Genomic DNA, 18,481 nt, shown 5'->3' with positions numbered 1-18,481 from the left:
AAACATCTCTATGTAGAGGAACAGCACCATAAATGATGTAGGCTTTCCCCAGCACAATTCTACTGTTTTGAAAGGGAGGTCAGAAGAGCAGATGAGGCAGAACCAGATAAGCAGCTTTGTCCTAAGTTCCTAGTATCCATTCCTGCCCAAAAGTAGTCTAATGGAATGTGACCGTTAGCCTGACTCTTACTGTGATTTATCGATCACTTAAACAGAATCAGAGCCTGGTGCTGAGGCAACAGTCAGTCTTCGGAAAAGCTGAACCTTTTAAATCTATCTTCCTTTTTTAAGGAAGGCTGGGTTGAAGAACATTTCAGCTGTGAACAATTCTAAACGGTGCATGTGTCAGTACCACACACCGTGCACCTTTCTTGTTTTGCTTCAGTGCAGTCCTATAGACTATGTAATAAAGGCCTTGACCATCACCAAACCAAGACTCCTATAGAGGACCACCACATGATGTTCCAGAAGCAAATACCCTTCCACCCAACAAGCCAGATCAAGCAGTCAAGTGAATTTAATAGCAACGAGTAATACAACAAAACCATTAAGTAGGTAATGCTGGTGGGAAATGGGCTGGCAATCAGTGCCATTAAAAAAAAATTATTTCTGAAAGTGAGTCTTCTTTTGCAGAGTTGGAAAGGCCTATCTATTATCCTATACTCCATAACTGGACTTCCTGAGGCTAGAGTAGAACTATTAGTTCTTAAATAATTACAGGCCAAGCACATGAGACTATTTAATACTTGTGGAGGAGCACCCACTTCTGGTAATCAGAAGTTTAGTAAAGAAGAGTCCCTCACCCTGAAATGTATAGGGAGACAATAATTCCTCCACCCTCTTTCATATTAAAGAGACAATTTTATATGTTTGAGAATCATGAGCAGGAGGGCCCCACAAAAATACCCACTGTGAGGTACTGTGGTAAAGAAATTGGTGGGTTTTAAAGATTCAAACAAAGGTAAAGTGAAAATATCAATGATACTCTTAGTAGACCATCATCTTAACACAGGAGAACTTGCCAATAAGAGCATCAAGGACAATACAAGTTTCCAGGAATTTTGACTAGTCAAGTCTATATTTATGCATATGTGCATCATGCTGAACATTTGGTAAAAAAAAATATCCACACAAGTATACACTTCCCTTGCTTTAGTTCTGCAATTATGTCATAAGCCTTAGCTCAGATTACTGCTGAATATGAATTAAATAGGTTACAGTAAGACCTACTGAATTTGAAGGAAAAAAAAGGTTTTTTAATATTAAACTACGTAAAATATCTGCAATATTTAAAGGATACTAATTTGTTACATGTCTATATAGAAATAGATGGGTACAGTACCTAACGTTAGGTATATATACAATTTTTAAAGCATTTTTTAACTATTGATTAAACGCACATGGACCGTTTCAGACTAAGAAAAAGATATTTGTTAAACCCGAGAAAGAGTATTAGCCATCGATTTTAAAAAACTGCAACCTACTTCAAAAAATGAAAATTGCTTTTAATTTTTACATTGTTATCCATGATTAAGACCATCATTGATCAACAAGATAAACATGGTAGTGATACAAAACATATAGAAATATTTAAACGTAACTGTACAAAATAATTTAAAGCTTACAAAAATCTCATGCTAGCTTTTTTGACTGACACAGTCTATGTAGCCTCCTTAGAGAAATATATAAGATCTCTGAATTATTTATTTTTTTAATAAGTCAAAGAAAGAATGCTGTAAGGCTTCATCAAGAGTGATTCTTTTGGATGGATCATACTCCAACATTTTGCGAATAAGGTCAAATAAATTCTGATGTTCCGCATCATGACAATGCATTAATTCCTGAAAGAGAGAAAGCAACTCATTTACATCGACACTTCACAAATATTAATCTAGCTGAGAAAGAAATTAATCCTTTTTTTTTTTTTTTTTTTTACCTTTAATGGTTTACAGCGTCTCCTAACATATCGACCTGCAGAACTATGTTCATCCCAGTCCAATTGGTCATGCTGAAAATAGCGTTTTCTGCATAGAAAGAGTTTTATTAGCAGTATTTTCTAAGTTAAATCTTGGAAATATCTACATCTTTTCAAGCAATTTTGAAACACCATAAAAATGATATATACTTCATATTCCTCTCTGCCTCGATTACAAAAAAACTTTATTTTTCAGATAAAATATATACATGAGAAAACATATTATTTTTGCTATATTGGAATACTGGAAAAACAGGTTAATTACTTTCTTTTCTTTGGCATTAAAAACAAACATTTAATCTATATTTACATGACTGACAAGTTAGCAAGCCAGAAGCTTCAAAAAGATAATGACTGGTTCTCAGCTTAAACTGGTATGTGTAAATGAGAGGATATCATCAGCCTTATTGATTTTTCTAACTTTTATTAGTCTAATATCATAATTTTGGTTTCTTACATTAATCTTTCTAGTTTTTGAGAAGAGTCGTCACAGTTAAATTCCTAGTACAACTGGATACTCTCAAAGCCTTCAACGACTATTTTTAAACACCTAAAAGCTATAGGTCCAAATAAATGCTTAACAAATGCACTTGTGGAGGATGCAGAATGTAAGCATTCATTAAAAAAAATAACTTTTGAAACCTATTTGTAAAATAACAAACAAGCAATTACTATAACTAGCAGAGTGCTATCATCCTGAATCTGCAGAGAGACAGCTTTAAAGAGTGAGCTGTGTAAAGCTTAAATTCTGGCACAATCCACAGCCCAATCATCCAAGCCTGTCTTTTGGAGGTGCCAGCTGGGTTGTGGGGAAGAAATCCTGCCAGACTAGATGCCTCATTCCACAGTACTGGAATTTCTCCAAGTCTGCTTCTTTAGCCTCACAAATAGAGTAGCCTTTACACTATTTGCCTCTCACTCCATCCTTCACTCCCAATGTGCTGGGAATAGATTGGCACAGCAGCAAACCCACTAGCTTCTCTCCAGCTCCATCCCCTAGGCCTCTCTGTGCACAGGGATGCAAAGAACTAGGCTCTGAAGTGTACTCCATGCACAGTGTCCCCAAATCCTAGATCCATTATATAGCAGACCTACACCAGTTTCTATCCAAAGCTACCTCTACACTGCAGCGCTATTTCGGGATACCAGAGGTATCCCAAAATAGCTATTCTACGTCTTTTGAGTGCGCCCATTATTTCAAAATATAATGGGCTTACTATTCCAACCTCCCTATAAACCTCATTCCATGAAGAGTAAGGGACATTTTGGAATAGAGATTTATTTTGAAATAAACTATTCTGAAATAAGTTTGAATGATATACCCAATTCGAATAGCTCAAATTGCATATCTTATTTCGACCTATGGTGCAGTGTAGATGCACCCCAAGTGTCTTCAGACCCAGACGACTTGCCCCAAAAAGGTATGAACAGACTTCTTTCACCTCAAAGATGTTAACTATGAAGTCTATTTCTCTTAATCCATTCATCTTTATTTGTGCTCTCAGCACTACTAGATGCTGGAAATTTTGGGGGCGTTACAATCTACTTCCCATTACTGAAACCGAAATTTTACATGCATTATAAACACTGCTGGAAAGTACAATAAATCTGACTAAACAGTTATTGATGGACTTATTAAGAATGGGTCTCATGAATTTACTTGCACAATTTAGATTTTTCAGGGTTTTTTTTTCTGATGCTCCAGAATTCCTCAGCACAAGTTATAGCTTTTTAGACAAACATCTCACTGCTTAAGCACCATTTATAAACTAAAGCATTTCTCTGGCTCCAGGACTTTCTCCCTGCTGAATTTCAAAGTACTGCAGCAAACAAGAACAATGTTAGAGTTTTTCTAAAAAGGTCACAAGAATCAAAAGCATTACAAAACGTAAATATAGGGGTTAGCAGCTCCCCCGTACCATATTTACCTTGATTTTTTAATCATGTGAGTTGGTAATGGCCCTAATAGTCTTTCCATCATTGCTAAGTGTTCTTTACTATCATGTGTCTGTAGAAAAAAAAGACATTGCAAATTATAAAATATTTCTTCCCTTCAATTTACATATGCTTAATCTACACTTCAAATGTCAGCTACTGCTTTATCACAGAAACATTACACATTACTAAAAGAATCAGTTATGCAGATATATAAGTATATACTACGCTTTCCAGACAAAGAGTTCCCTTAAAAAAGTTTATAATCTAAATAAGATCACATACACATTTAATGATTTCTATCTTATACCTTTTTTCTATTCTGGCAGTGTTTAAATAAATTAATAATACATACCAACTTTAGCAGCAAAATTTTGTTTAAAATAATGCAGATATCAGTAGAATTTCCTGAGTCAATCTCTATTAAGAATTTGAATTTAGAATGACTCATCTGAGGAGCTCAAATTCTTCCATGACCATTAAGCTTAAAGCCCCCCTTATTATAACCAGTTTACTGATGTATAGTCTGAGGCAGAAACAGAATGAATGATGTGTCTGAGATCATTGGGTAAGCCAGTGACAGAGTTTTAATCAGTACCTAGAGGTACAGACTTCATCTATGCTCTAACCCATTAAGAAATGTCAACTACCTCATCAAAGGCTCCTGAAAGCATCGGAAGCCTTTTAGTTTTATTATCTCCTCTTATTCAAATATAATATTTTGTGAAACTTTAACATCAGCCAAAAGACTATTGAAACCTAGTTCTATCTACTTCATTCCTCCCTGTACGTAACCATATCTAGAAATAAATTATGTAACATTTTGTTTTTTGCTTGAGAAAGTTATGCAAAGTAAGAGGATTTTAAAAAAAGAATGGCTACTTTATATAAGACATTGTATGTAACATCATATCTTTATATAAACGTGTCACTGTTGGTTGTATTACACTACTAAAATTTGAAAACACGTATCTCTGCTTAACATACATACCTGAAATACTGTAAAACCAAGGTAATATTCAATTAGAATGCAACCTATACTCCAAACATCACAGGGCTGTGACCACCCCAGCGCTATAAAAAAAAAAAAAAAAAAAAAAAAAAAAAAAGACAAAAATTCCAAAGCATGATTAATTTTTAGCATAGGTTGAAACTGTGTAAGTCAGCAATTAACCTCCACCTATTGCTGGCTAAATTCCTAACCTACTTGTCCTCATTTTTTTTCCTTCCTGGAATCATTTTTACAATATGGAAAATAGAAACCCTAATTTAGCAAAAAAAACCCTGCCATTTTTTTTGTAATGTGTACTGTTGTAGTCATGCTGATCCCAGGATATTAGAAAGACAAGCTGAGTGAGGAAATATCTTATATTGGACTAAAAAAACCCAGCTTTCCAGCAATACAGAGCTCTTCTTCAAGTCTGGAAAATGTGCTCAGCAGGCAGATGTCTACATAACTAAACATACGTGGTCTGGCCTGCATCAGGTGACTCAGGTTGGCAGGGCTTGGGCTGAGGGGCTGCAAAACTGAAGTGTGGACATACAAGCCTGGGCTAGAGCCCAAAGTATGAGACCATTGGCCAACACGGGGACCTAAAGCCCAAGCTCAAGCCCAAACATCTACACTGTAATTTTACAGCATTGTCGTCTGAGCCCACGCCAGCTGATCCAGGCCTTTAATTGCAGTGGAGTCATACTCAGATTGTTACTGGCAAATATAAGGTGGAACAGATGGGTTAGCATAAGTAGTTAACATATATTTCAAGGAGCCATTCAACATGAAATGATATGTTAATAGCTCTGAGGCTTTCTGTTGGGCTATTAATAGAGTAAGCCATCATTACCTACTAGATGGCAATAGCAGAAATGACTATATATATTAAATTATTAGGACTGTCAGTAACTAGTTAAGAGTACCTTTATGTAATATGTTGGATGTCTGAAGTGAATAGCAGCTAAGAAACAAGGTCACATACATGGGAAAGTCTCTACTGACCTAAAATAACCTCAGGGGCTCTGTAATGTCTTGTAGACACTAGTGTGCTGTGATGTTCATCATCAAAAGTTGCGCTTCCAAAATCTACAACTTTGATGTCTGTATTTTTTAGTGTACGTTCATCCCGCTTCTGTAACAATCAAAATGCACATTTGTTACATTTTCTTAATAAATACTTAATAAAGCTTTACGTTCATACACATATAATTATAAAATACCTGCAGGTTTCCAGTTGACCTAATTACAGATAAACTTCCAGTCCAGCCCTATAAAACTGCACTCTCTCTCTACATTCACGCCCATTCAGCCCAACTCTAAAAAAGGCAAAACGAAAAATTTCACAATACACAAAGCAAAAGGAACAAACTTTGCAGCTTACCCTGAAAGTTAGCAAATATGGGCTTTGTTACATGGAAGTTCAGTGCACTTGCACATGTGCACAAATTGAAATTCCAAAATCAAACATCTTCTGTTGAAAATTTTCTCAGCTGAACATTTCTTAATATTTTGTTTCTACAATGTTTCTATTACACTCAACCAACTAGTAAGACATGTGCATAAAGAGGTTTCTAAAGAATGCATGACCCAAACGACAAAGGGATTTATAGATCAATGGCTTCAGATGAACTGTAACTTAATCAGAAGCCAGTGCAATCTTTAGAGCACAAACAATTTGCTTGCTGAAAGAGGTTCTGCTGACTAAGGGTATGTCTACACTATGGGACAAAGTTGAATTAAGATACGCAACTTCAGCAACATTAAATGAGCAGCTGAAGTCAAAGAAACTTAAATCAGCTTTTGGTGCTACCCACCCAGAAGGAAGTCGAAGGAGAAACACACTTTCTTCAACTTCCCTTACTCCTTGTGAAAGCAAGGTTACCGGTATCGACCGGAGTGCCCCTCTCACTTCGAATTAGCTGTCTTAACTAGACAGCTCAATTTGAACCCTAGAATATCCAAAGCAGCAGCTTTGATCTTCCTTTGTAGTGTAGACGTACCCCAAGTGGTCATTAGAGCATCTCCTGGTATAGTGCATAACAAGTCAATCTGAATATGACACAAGGTATGGACAGCTGTGGTAAAATCCACATCCAAAATAAATTTACAAAGCCTTCTCGCTAAGATGCAAGTAAAAAAGCCCTCTTACTCATGTCATCTGAACATTTAAAAAAAAAAAAGTATCAAAAATTGCAAGCCTTACTGACAAAATCAAACTCAACAAAAAAGGCACAAGTTACTTCTGCCCTTTCATCTGTTTATCCTTACGCCTCTTGTCCAGGAAATCCTTATCTACTCCCTTAAGTCTCTGGTACCTGCCGATAGAGACAGCACCCACTTTAGCTCTAAAGAAACTGAATCAGAACCGGGTCTTGTCCACAAATCAAAGGCAGCAAAGCCCACATTACTTCACTATTTCCATAAGCAATTCATGCACATTAAGAAAGCAGGACCAATATAATAGAACATATTAACCTACATGAAGTTACTAGGCAGACAAACAGTTACCCTAATCCTACGTTCTGCATCTCAGAAAAAATGGAAAGCAACCCTCTCCCTCCTTGGTCAGGGCCCACTGGAGTAACATCACTTCACAGATACAGAAAAAACTAGCACATACATCTGTTCTAGTCAACTGTCAGAACATCACTGAATAACACTGCCAAACTGTTCGACATACTATAACTAAGTTAAAAGGTTAAGTAAATCTGAGGCATCATCACTAGTGTCTCTAGTACTTCTGAAAATGGGAGATAAGATGGACAGCAAAAATTCTCAACATCAAGGGAGTTTTTTGACAAGGACCTAACAAGTATGTCTTAAAAAGACAGTGACACCGCATCTCTATGTTGAAAAGATGTACATTTACCATTTTAGAGTTGTACTTTACTATGTAGTCAGACTCCACAAACAAAATATTTTCAGGCTTCAGATCTGTATGAGTCAACTTATTATGATGTAAAACTACAAAAGAAGGAGAAAATGCAAATCAATATTTAATACATTTACTAAAAATTTTTAGACATACATGCAGACAATGAAAATATTAAATATACTTACAATTTATAGACTGGCAAATCTGATATGCCATCTGTCTTATGTCATTAATATGAAATGGCAAAAAGCTGTTTTCTTTAATAAAGTCATACGTACTAAGTCCCAGCAGCTCAAATACAATGCAAACATGACCATGATGATCAAACCATTCCAGCATCTGGACACAGCGGCTTTTAAAAAAAAAAAAAGTCAAGTGAATACTCAAATCATATATGGCTCATTCTGCAAATCCTTAACTCTTTGACTTGTATTTCATGTTTATACTTACAATGTGCTGCTGGGATCCATGGTGTTTAAATACTCCAATACCTGTATTTCTGAACGTGCTGCTTCACGGTACCGACTAACATTTTTCACAATTTTAATTGCTACATGCATTCCTCTCCTTTGAAATAAAGATAACTACATTAGTTCGCAAACAAATATCTAAAATTCTAATGTACCATGACCACCAGAGACACTGAAACATTGTGGGCACCAAAGAATTGCAGATTGTTTTTGGCCATTTAATTTTAGCACTTTTGAAGGCAGGACAAGCATTACATGGTTTTTAACAGGAGCTCTGATTAATCAGCAGAAAACTAGATTTTAAACTAGACTCAGTTTGCAGATGGCCTGGAGATATTGCCTCAAGCAGCACATGTTACATTAGTCTAGTCTCAAAGTGTCAAATATATGGAATAGGGGGTTTTCATTTCCAAAGAGACAGAGTAGTGCAAAGTTTCTCTGCAATTTAAACCACTTTATTCTTGCTGATTTCTGTTGTCCTTGGCTAGTAGCAGTGAAAGTTAACTTTGACGGGCATAAAAATTAGCTTATGTTTAAGACTGAAGGCATGTTTCCCACTATTGTAATTTGATAAATATGCACGTTTTTCATTTTACGTTAACATTGTAATGTTGTTTTGCTTAGAGCTAAGCACAGATCCAAGCAATTCACCCTCTCTCATTCAGACAATGTTGTCTCTCCAGTTGATTAGTTGAATGGTAATGATTTAAAACTCATTTACAATGTGACACCAAGATCCTAAAAAGGATTAGTCAAATGACAGCATGAACAAACCATCAAAAGGGAAAGAAGAAATCAACTACAACAATGTCAGGGGAACAGGAGATATAAAACACATGGTTAATTACTTTAATCTGCAGCTTTAAGTACAATGTTGAAATGACCCAATAGTTGAAGGAAGGAAGGAAGGAAGGAAGGAAGGAAGGAAGGAAGGAAGGGATTTTTTTTTTTAATCAAAAGCCATCTCCCTGATACACAATATCAGGAAGAAAGACACTGTCTTAATGTGGGTCTGTAAGAGGTTTGATATAGGTGTTAAAACCACTATGATCTAGTGCAGCAGTTCCCAACTGCCAGTCCACAAACTGGTCCTGGTCCGTGAACCACTGGCGGCTGGGTCATGGCAGCTCTGGGGGCCAGGGCTGGGATACAGCACCCAACGCCTTCCCTCCTGCCATGGCTGTTGGGAGAGGTGTGTCCAACCAGCGCCAGAAGAGGTCTCCCCCCGGACATAGAAGAGTGGTTTGCTGTGCAGTGGGAGTGCCACACGGAGGCCGGCACAGCAGCCTCAGAGCAGCTGTAACCTGGGCAGCAGCGCTCAGCTGGTGGCTGGGAGGCAGCAGAGGGCTGGATGAAGGGGGCAGGGCAGGCACTGGGAGCTGCAGGGCCAGACGAGTGCTGGGGGTCTCTTGTGATGGGGGGCTGACAGTGGAGGGCTCTAAGGAAAAAACTAATACGAGGGAGCTATGCAGACCAGGGAGACGGGGAGCAAAGCAGAGCAAAGCCGCGGAGCACGCGGGCAGTGGATAGCCCAGACGCGTCTGGGCTGTCCGCTGCCCGCGTGTTCCGCCGCTTTGTTCCCCGTCCCCCTGGTCTGCAGACCAGGGAGACAGGGAGCAAAGCAGAGCAAAGCCGTGGAGCACGCGGGCAGCAGACAGCCTAGATGCGTCTGGGCTGTCCACTGCCTGAGTGCTCCGCCGCTTTGCTTCCCCTCCCTGGTCTGCTGGAGACCAAGGAGACGGGCCCCATTCATAACTGCAGATCCGACGTAAGTCGGATCTGCGTAACTCGGGGACTGCCTGTATTGCTAAACACAGCTCCTCCTCAGAATGACAGCATGTTACATGTTATCTGAAACTGTATTTTGTGTCAAAGCAATAATCACACCTCGAATTAACTTCATTGGCTACAATACTGCCACTGGGCATATAACTTCTGAACTACTATGTCTGATCCCAACCTAGAGTTTGTTGTTGTTACAGTGTCTTTAAGATGATGACTAATACTTACACATTGTGATCAATGCATTCCACTACTTTTCCAAATGCCCCTTCTCCTAAAGTGGTAATAATTTCATCTAAAAAGAACAAAACACAAGTTAGAACAATTACTGACCTACAGAACCAATTATAAAATGTGCCATTATAAAAGCATAATTAAATTTATATCTCGGCATCTGAACATGTTACGTTATTGGACAAGTGTCATGGAAACAATTAGCTAACAACTATCTCTTGTTCTAATCTCAAGTTTCATTTACTACTTTGGAACTTTTGAATAACGGTATTTAAATTTTACAGAAAAGATATGCAAAAGAACAAAAAGCACAAAAGAACAAAACAAAGAACAATGAAGATTTCTTTAGCCCCCCTCCTCTGACATACTATTCTAAACAGAGTTTCTGCTGAAAAGCTTTTTTAAAAAAGGGTTGAAAAATGTTCTATACATCTTGCTCTTAGTACGTCTCCACTTTCACAGATCAGGTGACCCTCCTCATCATCCTCTACACTCCTGGATCCTTTCCTTCGGTGACTCTTCTGGAAACGGCACCAAGATCGTCCAGCCAATCAATATATCAGAGTGAATTCAGGGCAGAATACGCAATTCATTCAGCAGGGAGATATTCAGGCATTCAGTTAGGCACCAGGGCACGAACAGTTGGCAGGAGCAATTTCAAATTCAGTCCCCAGAAATTCACAGGGCACAGTTTATGTTACAGAAGAAAAACATGGCAAGGAACAGATTTTCAGATAAATACTTCAAGTGATAAAGCAACAGAAAATATAAACACAACTGTCTCTCAAACACTGGTTTAATTGAAGACTGAGATTAAGACTGCAATGTCATTATTTAGTAATATCTTGTAATTAAATGGGAAAATATAATCTTTATTGTATTGTATATATACGGTCTTTTAACCAAGGGAGAATTCCTTGACTGACCCAGTAAAAGTTTTAAAACATAATAATTTTATAAATTAAGATTTTTATCAAGCAATGCTACATTTTTCATATTTAGAGAAACAGTGGAAAAATTACTCAAAAGCCCTTGAACTTCAGTGCATGATCTAACATAGCTTTCTACTTCTACTGAAAAGTGGGGAAGTATGAATACTTAGAATCATAAAACTCTTAGAGCTGAAACTATTCAAATGGGCACAGTAAAAAATACAAATCGCATGTTTCTGCAAATTTCAACAAACATTCAATAGCCATTAGTCAGACACATGAATGATCACAACTAGGAAAGGAGCAAGGTATGGAACTGAAGTGTCTGTTACGTATTAAAAGATAGACATCAGTTGTACTGTCATGTTTATCTATTATATTTAAATAATCGTGTACATTACTTCAGTTCTCAAACTGGCTGTAAAATAGCTATTTGACCATACTGTGACATTTATACTGTGAAGCAAGAAAGGTGCTTGCAATCATTTCCACACCAGAATTTAGAGAAAGTAGGTAACCTACCTACTGGCCAAAGGATATTGCCAATAGAACAAAGTCTTCGATAAAATAGTACTAATGATAAATATTTTCCTTAGTGCTACCTGTTTACTGCGTACCTAAAATTATCCTCTAAGTTGTATATATACATAGGAAGAGGCTCACCTATGAACCTTTTCTATATAAAATATATCTGTCCCAGATACTTGTGGCTTAGCAATGTAAGTTCTGACATTCACTAAAGAATTTTATCACTAATCTATTAATAATAAAGTTAAAAATTACTCATACCGAATGTGAATGGTGACCAGAGCCATGACGCCTTTTATGCTTCCTTTTATGACTACTTTTCCTGCTCCGACCAGAGGATTTGCTATGGTGGTGACGGTGACTCTTTTCATAGTCTCTGTGATAATGCCTGTTGTCATATACTTCACAGAAGTCATTTCTGTATTCTTCAACATACCTCCGGTCATGATGATCTCTCTCATTTATGAATTTGTCATCCAAATAATGGCTGAAAATATATTTAAAATGAATTTTCTCCACTTTAAAAATATTCTCCACTTTAAAAATACTTGTGTTCCAACAAAATAAATATCTTTGAGTTGCTAATGCTTAAATGTACATTTAATGGCATATTTATTTACGGAAGGAATTTTGCTTTACAACAATTCCCCCCTAGAAAACCGCTAGAGATTTTCAGGCTAGTTTATATGACGGAGTTGATTAAGTCATCCAATATAGATTACCTTACTTTGGAATTGTGTACGCAGAATAACCTGTACAAGTATTAAGAAATCCAAATGCAAATAGGAAATATTCATCTCAATAGAAGTACTTGGCATACTCCGCTCCAACAATTCAAATCTCTCTTTAAAACATACAAAAATCAAAAGATGAAGTGCAAGCCCAAGCTTTCTTGAATACAACAATTATCTCCTTCCCTCTCCTTAAACCACACAAGCATATAAGAGAAACTCTTAAAACCCAATTTGCCACCCTGAAGAATTTAAAATCCTGTTGTTAGTGTGCTACATTAAAACACTAAGAATCAGAGAGATTTTTGGTGCGAAGACTCTCCCTCCAGAAAATAGGGATCATGCAAGCTGCAGCACAGAAAAGAGAATCTCATGGTACTGCACATCCACTCCTACCATTTTAGAAGCAAACTGATGAGTTCTTTAAAATATGGTCTTCCTTTCTCAAAGGAAGGACACAGAAGACCTATATCCCCTCTTAAAGGAAAAGAAAGAAAAGAAAGACACCTGAAAAATGAATGAAAGCAATCTAACCCATACTTACCCTTCTATAAAATGTTCTAAGAGAGCAAACATTCACCTTCTTCCTCCATCCTCTTACACACGAGAAACATTTTATTAAAATTTAATACTGCATATTGTATTTCAATATAAATCCTTACCAGGCAGATTTTCACAGAAACAGATTGGATGTTAATATTTTGTATCAAAGAATCACAACTAAACAATTTAATCACTGTATCACTAAAACGATACATTACTTAAGCGTGGCAAATAATGAGCCAACTCCTAAAGGCATTAGCAAGTCTTGTCTTCTCAAAACAATTTTTTATTTAATTTAAATTAATCTTACTTACAATTAGAGATATCAGTATTGGTAATTCAAAGAATCTTTTACCTGTCTGAAACTTCAAGATGATGTGATTTATGGGGTTTGCTTTCTTTGTCACTGCTGTGGGACCTCTTGCGTTTATGGGGAACACTGTGACTTCCTTGATCCCAGCTCTTTCTATCATTCCACTCAGAGCAATGACTTCGTTTTGAATGTTGCATCTTTCATTGACATATTTAAAGGGGGAAAAAATGGTTCCATTTCAGTATACACAGATATGACAGTCTACTAATCTAGATTAGAGATGTGAAAGTTTAACTGCTAAACCTCACCCGCTTACTGGTTAAGGTAAACCAGTGGGAGCTGGAGCAGCTCACTATATGCCACAGGCAGGATCTACTCCAACCCTATGGTGTGCCCCCTGTGGATAGGGGCTGCTCCAGCATGGCCAGTGCAGCCTCTTCTTGCACGGGTGGAACCACAGACAAGGGGGGCCACTTCAGCCAACCCCTTTAAATGATTAACTGGATAAATAATTTGTTTAACTGGTTAACCAATTAAACAGGATTTTACATTCCTAATCCAGATTCAAGAGACGGATTCATACAGAAATCACAGTTTACCATTGCTCATTAGGGATCGTTTAATTATGTCAGGGAGAGTTCTCTCCCGCTAGCATAGAATGGCTACACTGGAGATCTTAGAGCAGTAAAGCTGCAGCAGTACAGCAGTGCTGCTGTAAGGTATGTACTATAAACATAGCCTAAGGGTAGTAAGGGCTCAGTGTTCTCAAGATATAAAAATGGTTACAGATTAAATCCTCAATCCTACATTGAGGGCTTGTTTTCACAAACAGTACTGCAGCTGTGCTGCTATAGTTCTTTAGTGAAGATACTACTATGGGGGTGGCCAATCAGTTTGACACGAAGAGCCAAAGGAGCTGTGGATAGTAGTGCAAAGAGCCACACATCCCTCCTCCAGAGCCAGGCCCCCCCAGCTTTCCCCACTCTAACTCAATGCTCTCTCCCTCTGCCAGAACCAGGCACCCCCAACCCCCTCCCATTCTAACCCAATGCCTGGGTCTCACCAGAGCTGCCATCGCCACAGCCATGCACTTCTCCCTCCAGGAACTGGGGGGGGGGGGGGGGGGGGAGGGAGAGGGATATGCACAAAGTAGGCATGAGGCTCCGAACAAGCTGTAACCCTGAGAGCCACATTTCCTGTGAGCAAAGAGTGGCATGTGGCTCAAGAGCCACAGGTTGGCAATCCCTGTACTACTACAATGACAGAAGAGCTTCTTCAGTTGGCGTACATAAGGGGTTTTTAAAAATTAGGTCATGGTGGGCATGTTTGGGAAAGCCACTGGCAGGCCAAGAGACACTTTTGTTTATCTAAGCATCCATGAACACACAGTAGTTCACCCTTTCCAGCCAAGGGGAGCTGCGGGAAGCAGGAGTCCACCCTCACACTGCGAGATCTGAGCCAGGCCTTGTCCCAGTGTAGAGCAGGATCCAGCTGTTCGCCATCCTGATACATTCCAGAATCAAGTCCTGCAACCGCCACCTGCAGATCTCATCCCCTCCCGTCACCTTTGGCGATGCTCACAGGAGGTTAAAACAGGGAACCATTGCTCCAACCCGCCCACTAGCTCCCTAGGCCAATTTCAGCTACTGACATTACACAACTACTGACTCTGTACAGCTCTGAACTGCCTGTGCCAGGTCCATTACTGTGCTTCCGAGCAGCTGCCAGGGCAGCCAAGGAGCACTGGGGCCCCTGAAGGGGAGCAGTGGGGGCCACTGGCCCCGGGCAGGGAAGGCTCCCCTACGGATACCTGCTTCCTCTGCAGATCCCAATCTAGTCAGGATACAAGACCCTGTCTCCCTGGCAGTTCCTGGCTGTGAGAGCGAGAGGGGGGGCCGGGAGGATCTACAGGGGAGGGGGATGGGCCGTGTGCGGGGAATGGGGGATGCAGAAGGGGATGGAACATGTGGGGGGGGGAGCCGTGTGTGGGGTGGGATGTGTGGGGGGGAGGGGGAAGTATGGGGGGTTCTCACAGGGGAGTAAGCTGCACAGCTGGCGGGTGTCGGGTCCACCCGTGTGAGGGCCTGGAAACGAATCACCTCCAAGCGCCCCCCCCCCCCAAAAAAAGCCTCAGAATCTTTCCCTCCCGCCCCAAGCTCCCCTCAGGCCGCTTCCCATCACCTCGGGCAGCCCCCCTGCCTGGCCCGCAGCGCCCGGGCTGAAGCGATAAGCGCCCCGCTTCGACCGCAGCCGGCTCGAGTCCACCACGGCGCTGGCCTCCCCCGTCCTGACAAGGGATGGGGGGGGGGGTGTCGTCTTCGCGACTTACGGCAGGCGAGGAGCTGAGCGACACCCGTCTCCGCCCTCCTCACACAAACAAAATGGCGGCCGCGCCCAGCACTGGAGAGTAGCGATCTACGGCTCCCCCGCCCGCCCGTGCGCGATGGCGTCACACGCAGCCCGCTAGGGCCACAACGGGACTCCGCCCCTCAGCGGCCGCAGCGACTAGGGAGCAGGGAGACGCTGAGACTCCGCCCCCTGCTGGCGGGTGAGGGAGGCGCTACGGCCCCGCCCCTTGGAGGGGAGAGGAGACACTGAGACGTGACCTCTGTTTGGGGGTCTCTAAGATCCCCCCCGTGGGGGCGGGGCGGGGTAGAGGGAGGCTGTGGAAAGCACAGAGCTGCCCATAGGCCCCTGCACTCAAGGCTCTTTTATGCACCTGACTCCCATGGATTTAGGTGCCCAAAAAACTCAGGAGCTGGTTGGGGGGGGGGGGCTGAGCACGCCCTACTGCTAGGGTGACCCGATGCCCCCTTTTTAAAGGGACTGTCCCATATTTAAGCCTTCCTGTAGGTGTCCCAACTTTCTCCCAACAACAGGCAGATTGTCCTGCATTTTGTCTCCCTCCCCACTCAGTCCTGGCGGGTCCTACTGCTGGCCACATCCCCTCCCACCGCTAGTGAGTGCGGGAGTGCAGTGCCAACGATGGTGGTGTGGGGTGTGTGCGAACGCACACGAGGCTGGTGGCGGGGCCAAGCTGCAGCGTGTGGGGCCCGCCACTCCCTCGGCTGGTCCCATCAGCACAGCGCCCACTGGGTGTCAACTCTCGGACATCAGGGTCTTTTCCCCCATCCTGTTTCTGCCTGGCACTGGCTGTAGCTGCAAGCTGTGGAGGATGATGAGCACAGGTAGACGTCAGGTGGTGGCTGGCTCTGTGTTGCCACTCCTGCCCACCTATCAGCCCTTTATGTGCTCCCCCTTTCACTGTTCTCTCCCTGCTTCACCCCTTCATTGTCTCCTAGGCCCATGGCTCCTTCATATGCTCCCTTCAGGGCATCTCCTGCTCTCAGCTCTGTGCACAGAACCAGCTCCAAGTTGGAGCGCTCAGCTCCCCAACCGCCTGGTCAGCAGGCTCCTTCCTTCCCCCACTGCCTCTGGCTGGGTCAGGCCCTGGGGAAGCCCACGACTCACAGCATGATAAAGCCCCACATAGCGCGGGAACTGGCCACTCTCTGCTTTTGAGCTAAGCTCTGGAATGGAGGAGAAAAAACAATTTCCAGCCTGTTTGTGCCCCCACCTAGACCCTGGAAAATGAGCTTTAGTACCTCTTCATCTGTTCTCAGACCCTGGGTCCTGCCTGCAGGGAGCGTAGGGCTGCTCTGTCCCCTGGGCACCTTCCCCAGCTGATCCACCGCTCACGCCCAGTTCGCTGAACTTTCTGAAATCTGGTTTCCTGGGCCCTGGCGCATGAGGCATCCTTAGGGTTTAACTCCTTCCTACGTGTGCTGTAGCTGTGGGACAGAAGGTAGGTAGGTTATGTCAGTGGCCAGCAGTAGCCTGGAGGTGTTGGTTGCCTTTCTACATTGTGTGGGCAGGAAGGGGCAAGCTACTTCCAGCTATTGGTGAGCAGAGGGGAGAAGGGGAAGAGATGGACTCTGCAGACAAGGGCCAGCTCTCCCCTCCCCCCCCCCCCCCCCCCCCAATCCCTCTGGCAGCTTGAAGCAGCTCCCATTTCTTCCCTTCGGCACAGTGCTAAAAAGCTGCTGCTGGCCATATTCTGTTGTGAACCCTGGCAGAAATCATGTGATATACAAACATGTGATGCTGCCGGCCCTCCCCCATGTGTTGTCTTGGAAAGACGCAGCACCACATACCAAGAGAGGCGGGTCTCTCCTGGGGCGAAGCCAGGTTTGGAGGGTGGAGAACACCAGGGAGGTAGGGTTGAGTCATACCCGCATTTGTTAGAGAGGTATAGGGGAGTATTTGTGTCACCTCTGTGTCTGTACGGGGGGGGGGGGGGAGGTGTATCACCCCTCCATGAATGAATCCTAAAGCCTTAAAGATAAGATGTTAAATAGACTCTAGCTACACAGTATTTCTTTTCAACAGAGGCTCTGTCAACTTGATGTTAATGTGAACATTTGCACTGCATAGTTCTGACTGATTGCCATTGAACTTGCTTGCATATGAATAATTTTATTAGGTGTCCCATATTTGGTATAAGGAAATATGGTTTTCATGCCTACTGCACTCAGTTTCTCACAGCCCTGCACTTCCAGTCCCTCTCCTTGCCCCTTGGTGGCTGGCCTGTGGAGGAGTCTGATTTCTGATGGAAAACAACCCTCTTAGGAAGGACATGAGAATATGAATACTGTGATAGCTGCACACACAGAGCAGCTGTTACTAACCATACTGGTGAATAATATAGTAATGTCCTTGTTGCTCCTGACTCAGGATTTCATGAGGTCCTATGCTTTTAGTTGTGCAGGGGAGGAATGCTTGCATCTCCTACAGAGTGTTTAGCATCTTCACTGTCTCTCTCAGCAGACCTACCTGCATAGCATACGGTCCATTCTGTCTAGGCTACTTTCTTTTGAAGGCTCATTTGTCAATTCGCACCTCCCACTGGGAGAAAAGAGCTTTTGCTGTTTTGCAGAGAATTTTGTGCAGGCTTCATACCTAGCAATCTGCTGTGACAGTAGAGCAGGACCCTGAGTGGACGGCTGCTAGATCAGTGCTAGAACCTACTCTGGTGGTGTTCTGTGAAGTTCTTGATGTCTTAGAGGAATTTTATGCCACAGACCTTTCATTGGACTCATGCCTTACCTGGTGGGTGATGGCTACTGGGAAAACTTTGCGTTCTTTTCTGATGGAGAGTTTCATGACCTC

At 41.8% G+C, this 18,481-nt stretch overlaps 1 protein-coding gene across 2 annotated transcripts; it reads right to left on the bottom strand.

The window, feature by feature from the left end:
• Positions 1 to 1,484: 1,484 nt before the first annotated feature.
• Positions 1,485 to 15,797, bottom strand: CLK4 (CDC like kinase 4). 2 transcript variants are annotated; one of them, XM_075900482.2, is made up of 13 exons: positions 15,642 to 15,797; positions 13,355 to 13,509; positions 11,987 to 12,212; positions 10,696 to 10,786; positions 10,260 to 10,326; positions 8,230 to 8,346; positions 7,965 to 8,131; positions 7,774 to 7,868; positions 5,907 to 6,036; positions 4,902 to 4,984; positions 3,904 to 3,983; positions 1,937 to 2,024; positions 1,485 to 1,841 (listed from the first exon to the last, which is right to left on the bottom strand). In XM_075900482.2, exons 2-13 carry the CDS (start codon positions 13,507 to 13,509, stop codon positions 1,704 to 1,706), a joined length of 1,437 nt encoding a protein of 478 aa, XP_075756597.1. In that variant the 5' UTR covers positions 15,642 to 15,797; the 3' UTR covers positions 1,485 to 1,703. The 2 variants fall into 2 exon arrangements, with proteins under 2 accessions (XP_075756597.1, XP_075756598.1); XM_075900483.2 differs by lacking the exon at positions 15,642 to 15,797 and adding an exon at positions 15,494 to 15,635.
• Between the last annotated feature and the right edge of the window lie 2,684 nt (positions 15,798 to 18,481).

Source organism: Pelodiscus sinensis, chromosome 16, assembly GCF_052426305.1.
Source record: "Pelodiscus sinensis isolate ZL-2025 chromosome 16, ASM5242630v1, whole genome shotgun sequence".
NCBI lineage: Eukaryota > Metazoa > Chordata > Testudines > Trionychidae > Pelodiscus > Pelodiscus sinensis.
This window is presented reverse-complemented; position numbering and strand designations above follow the sequence as displayed.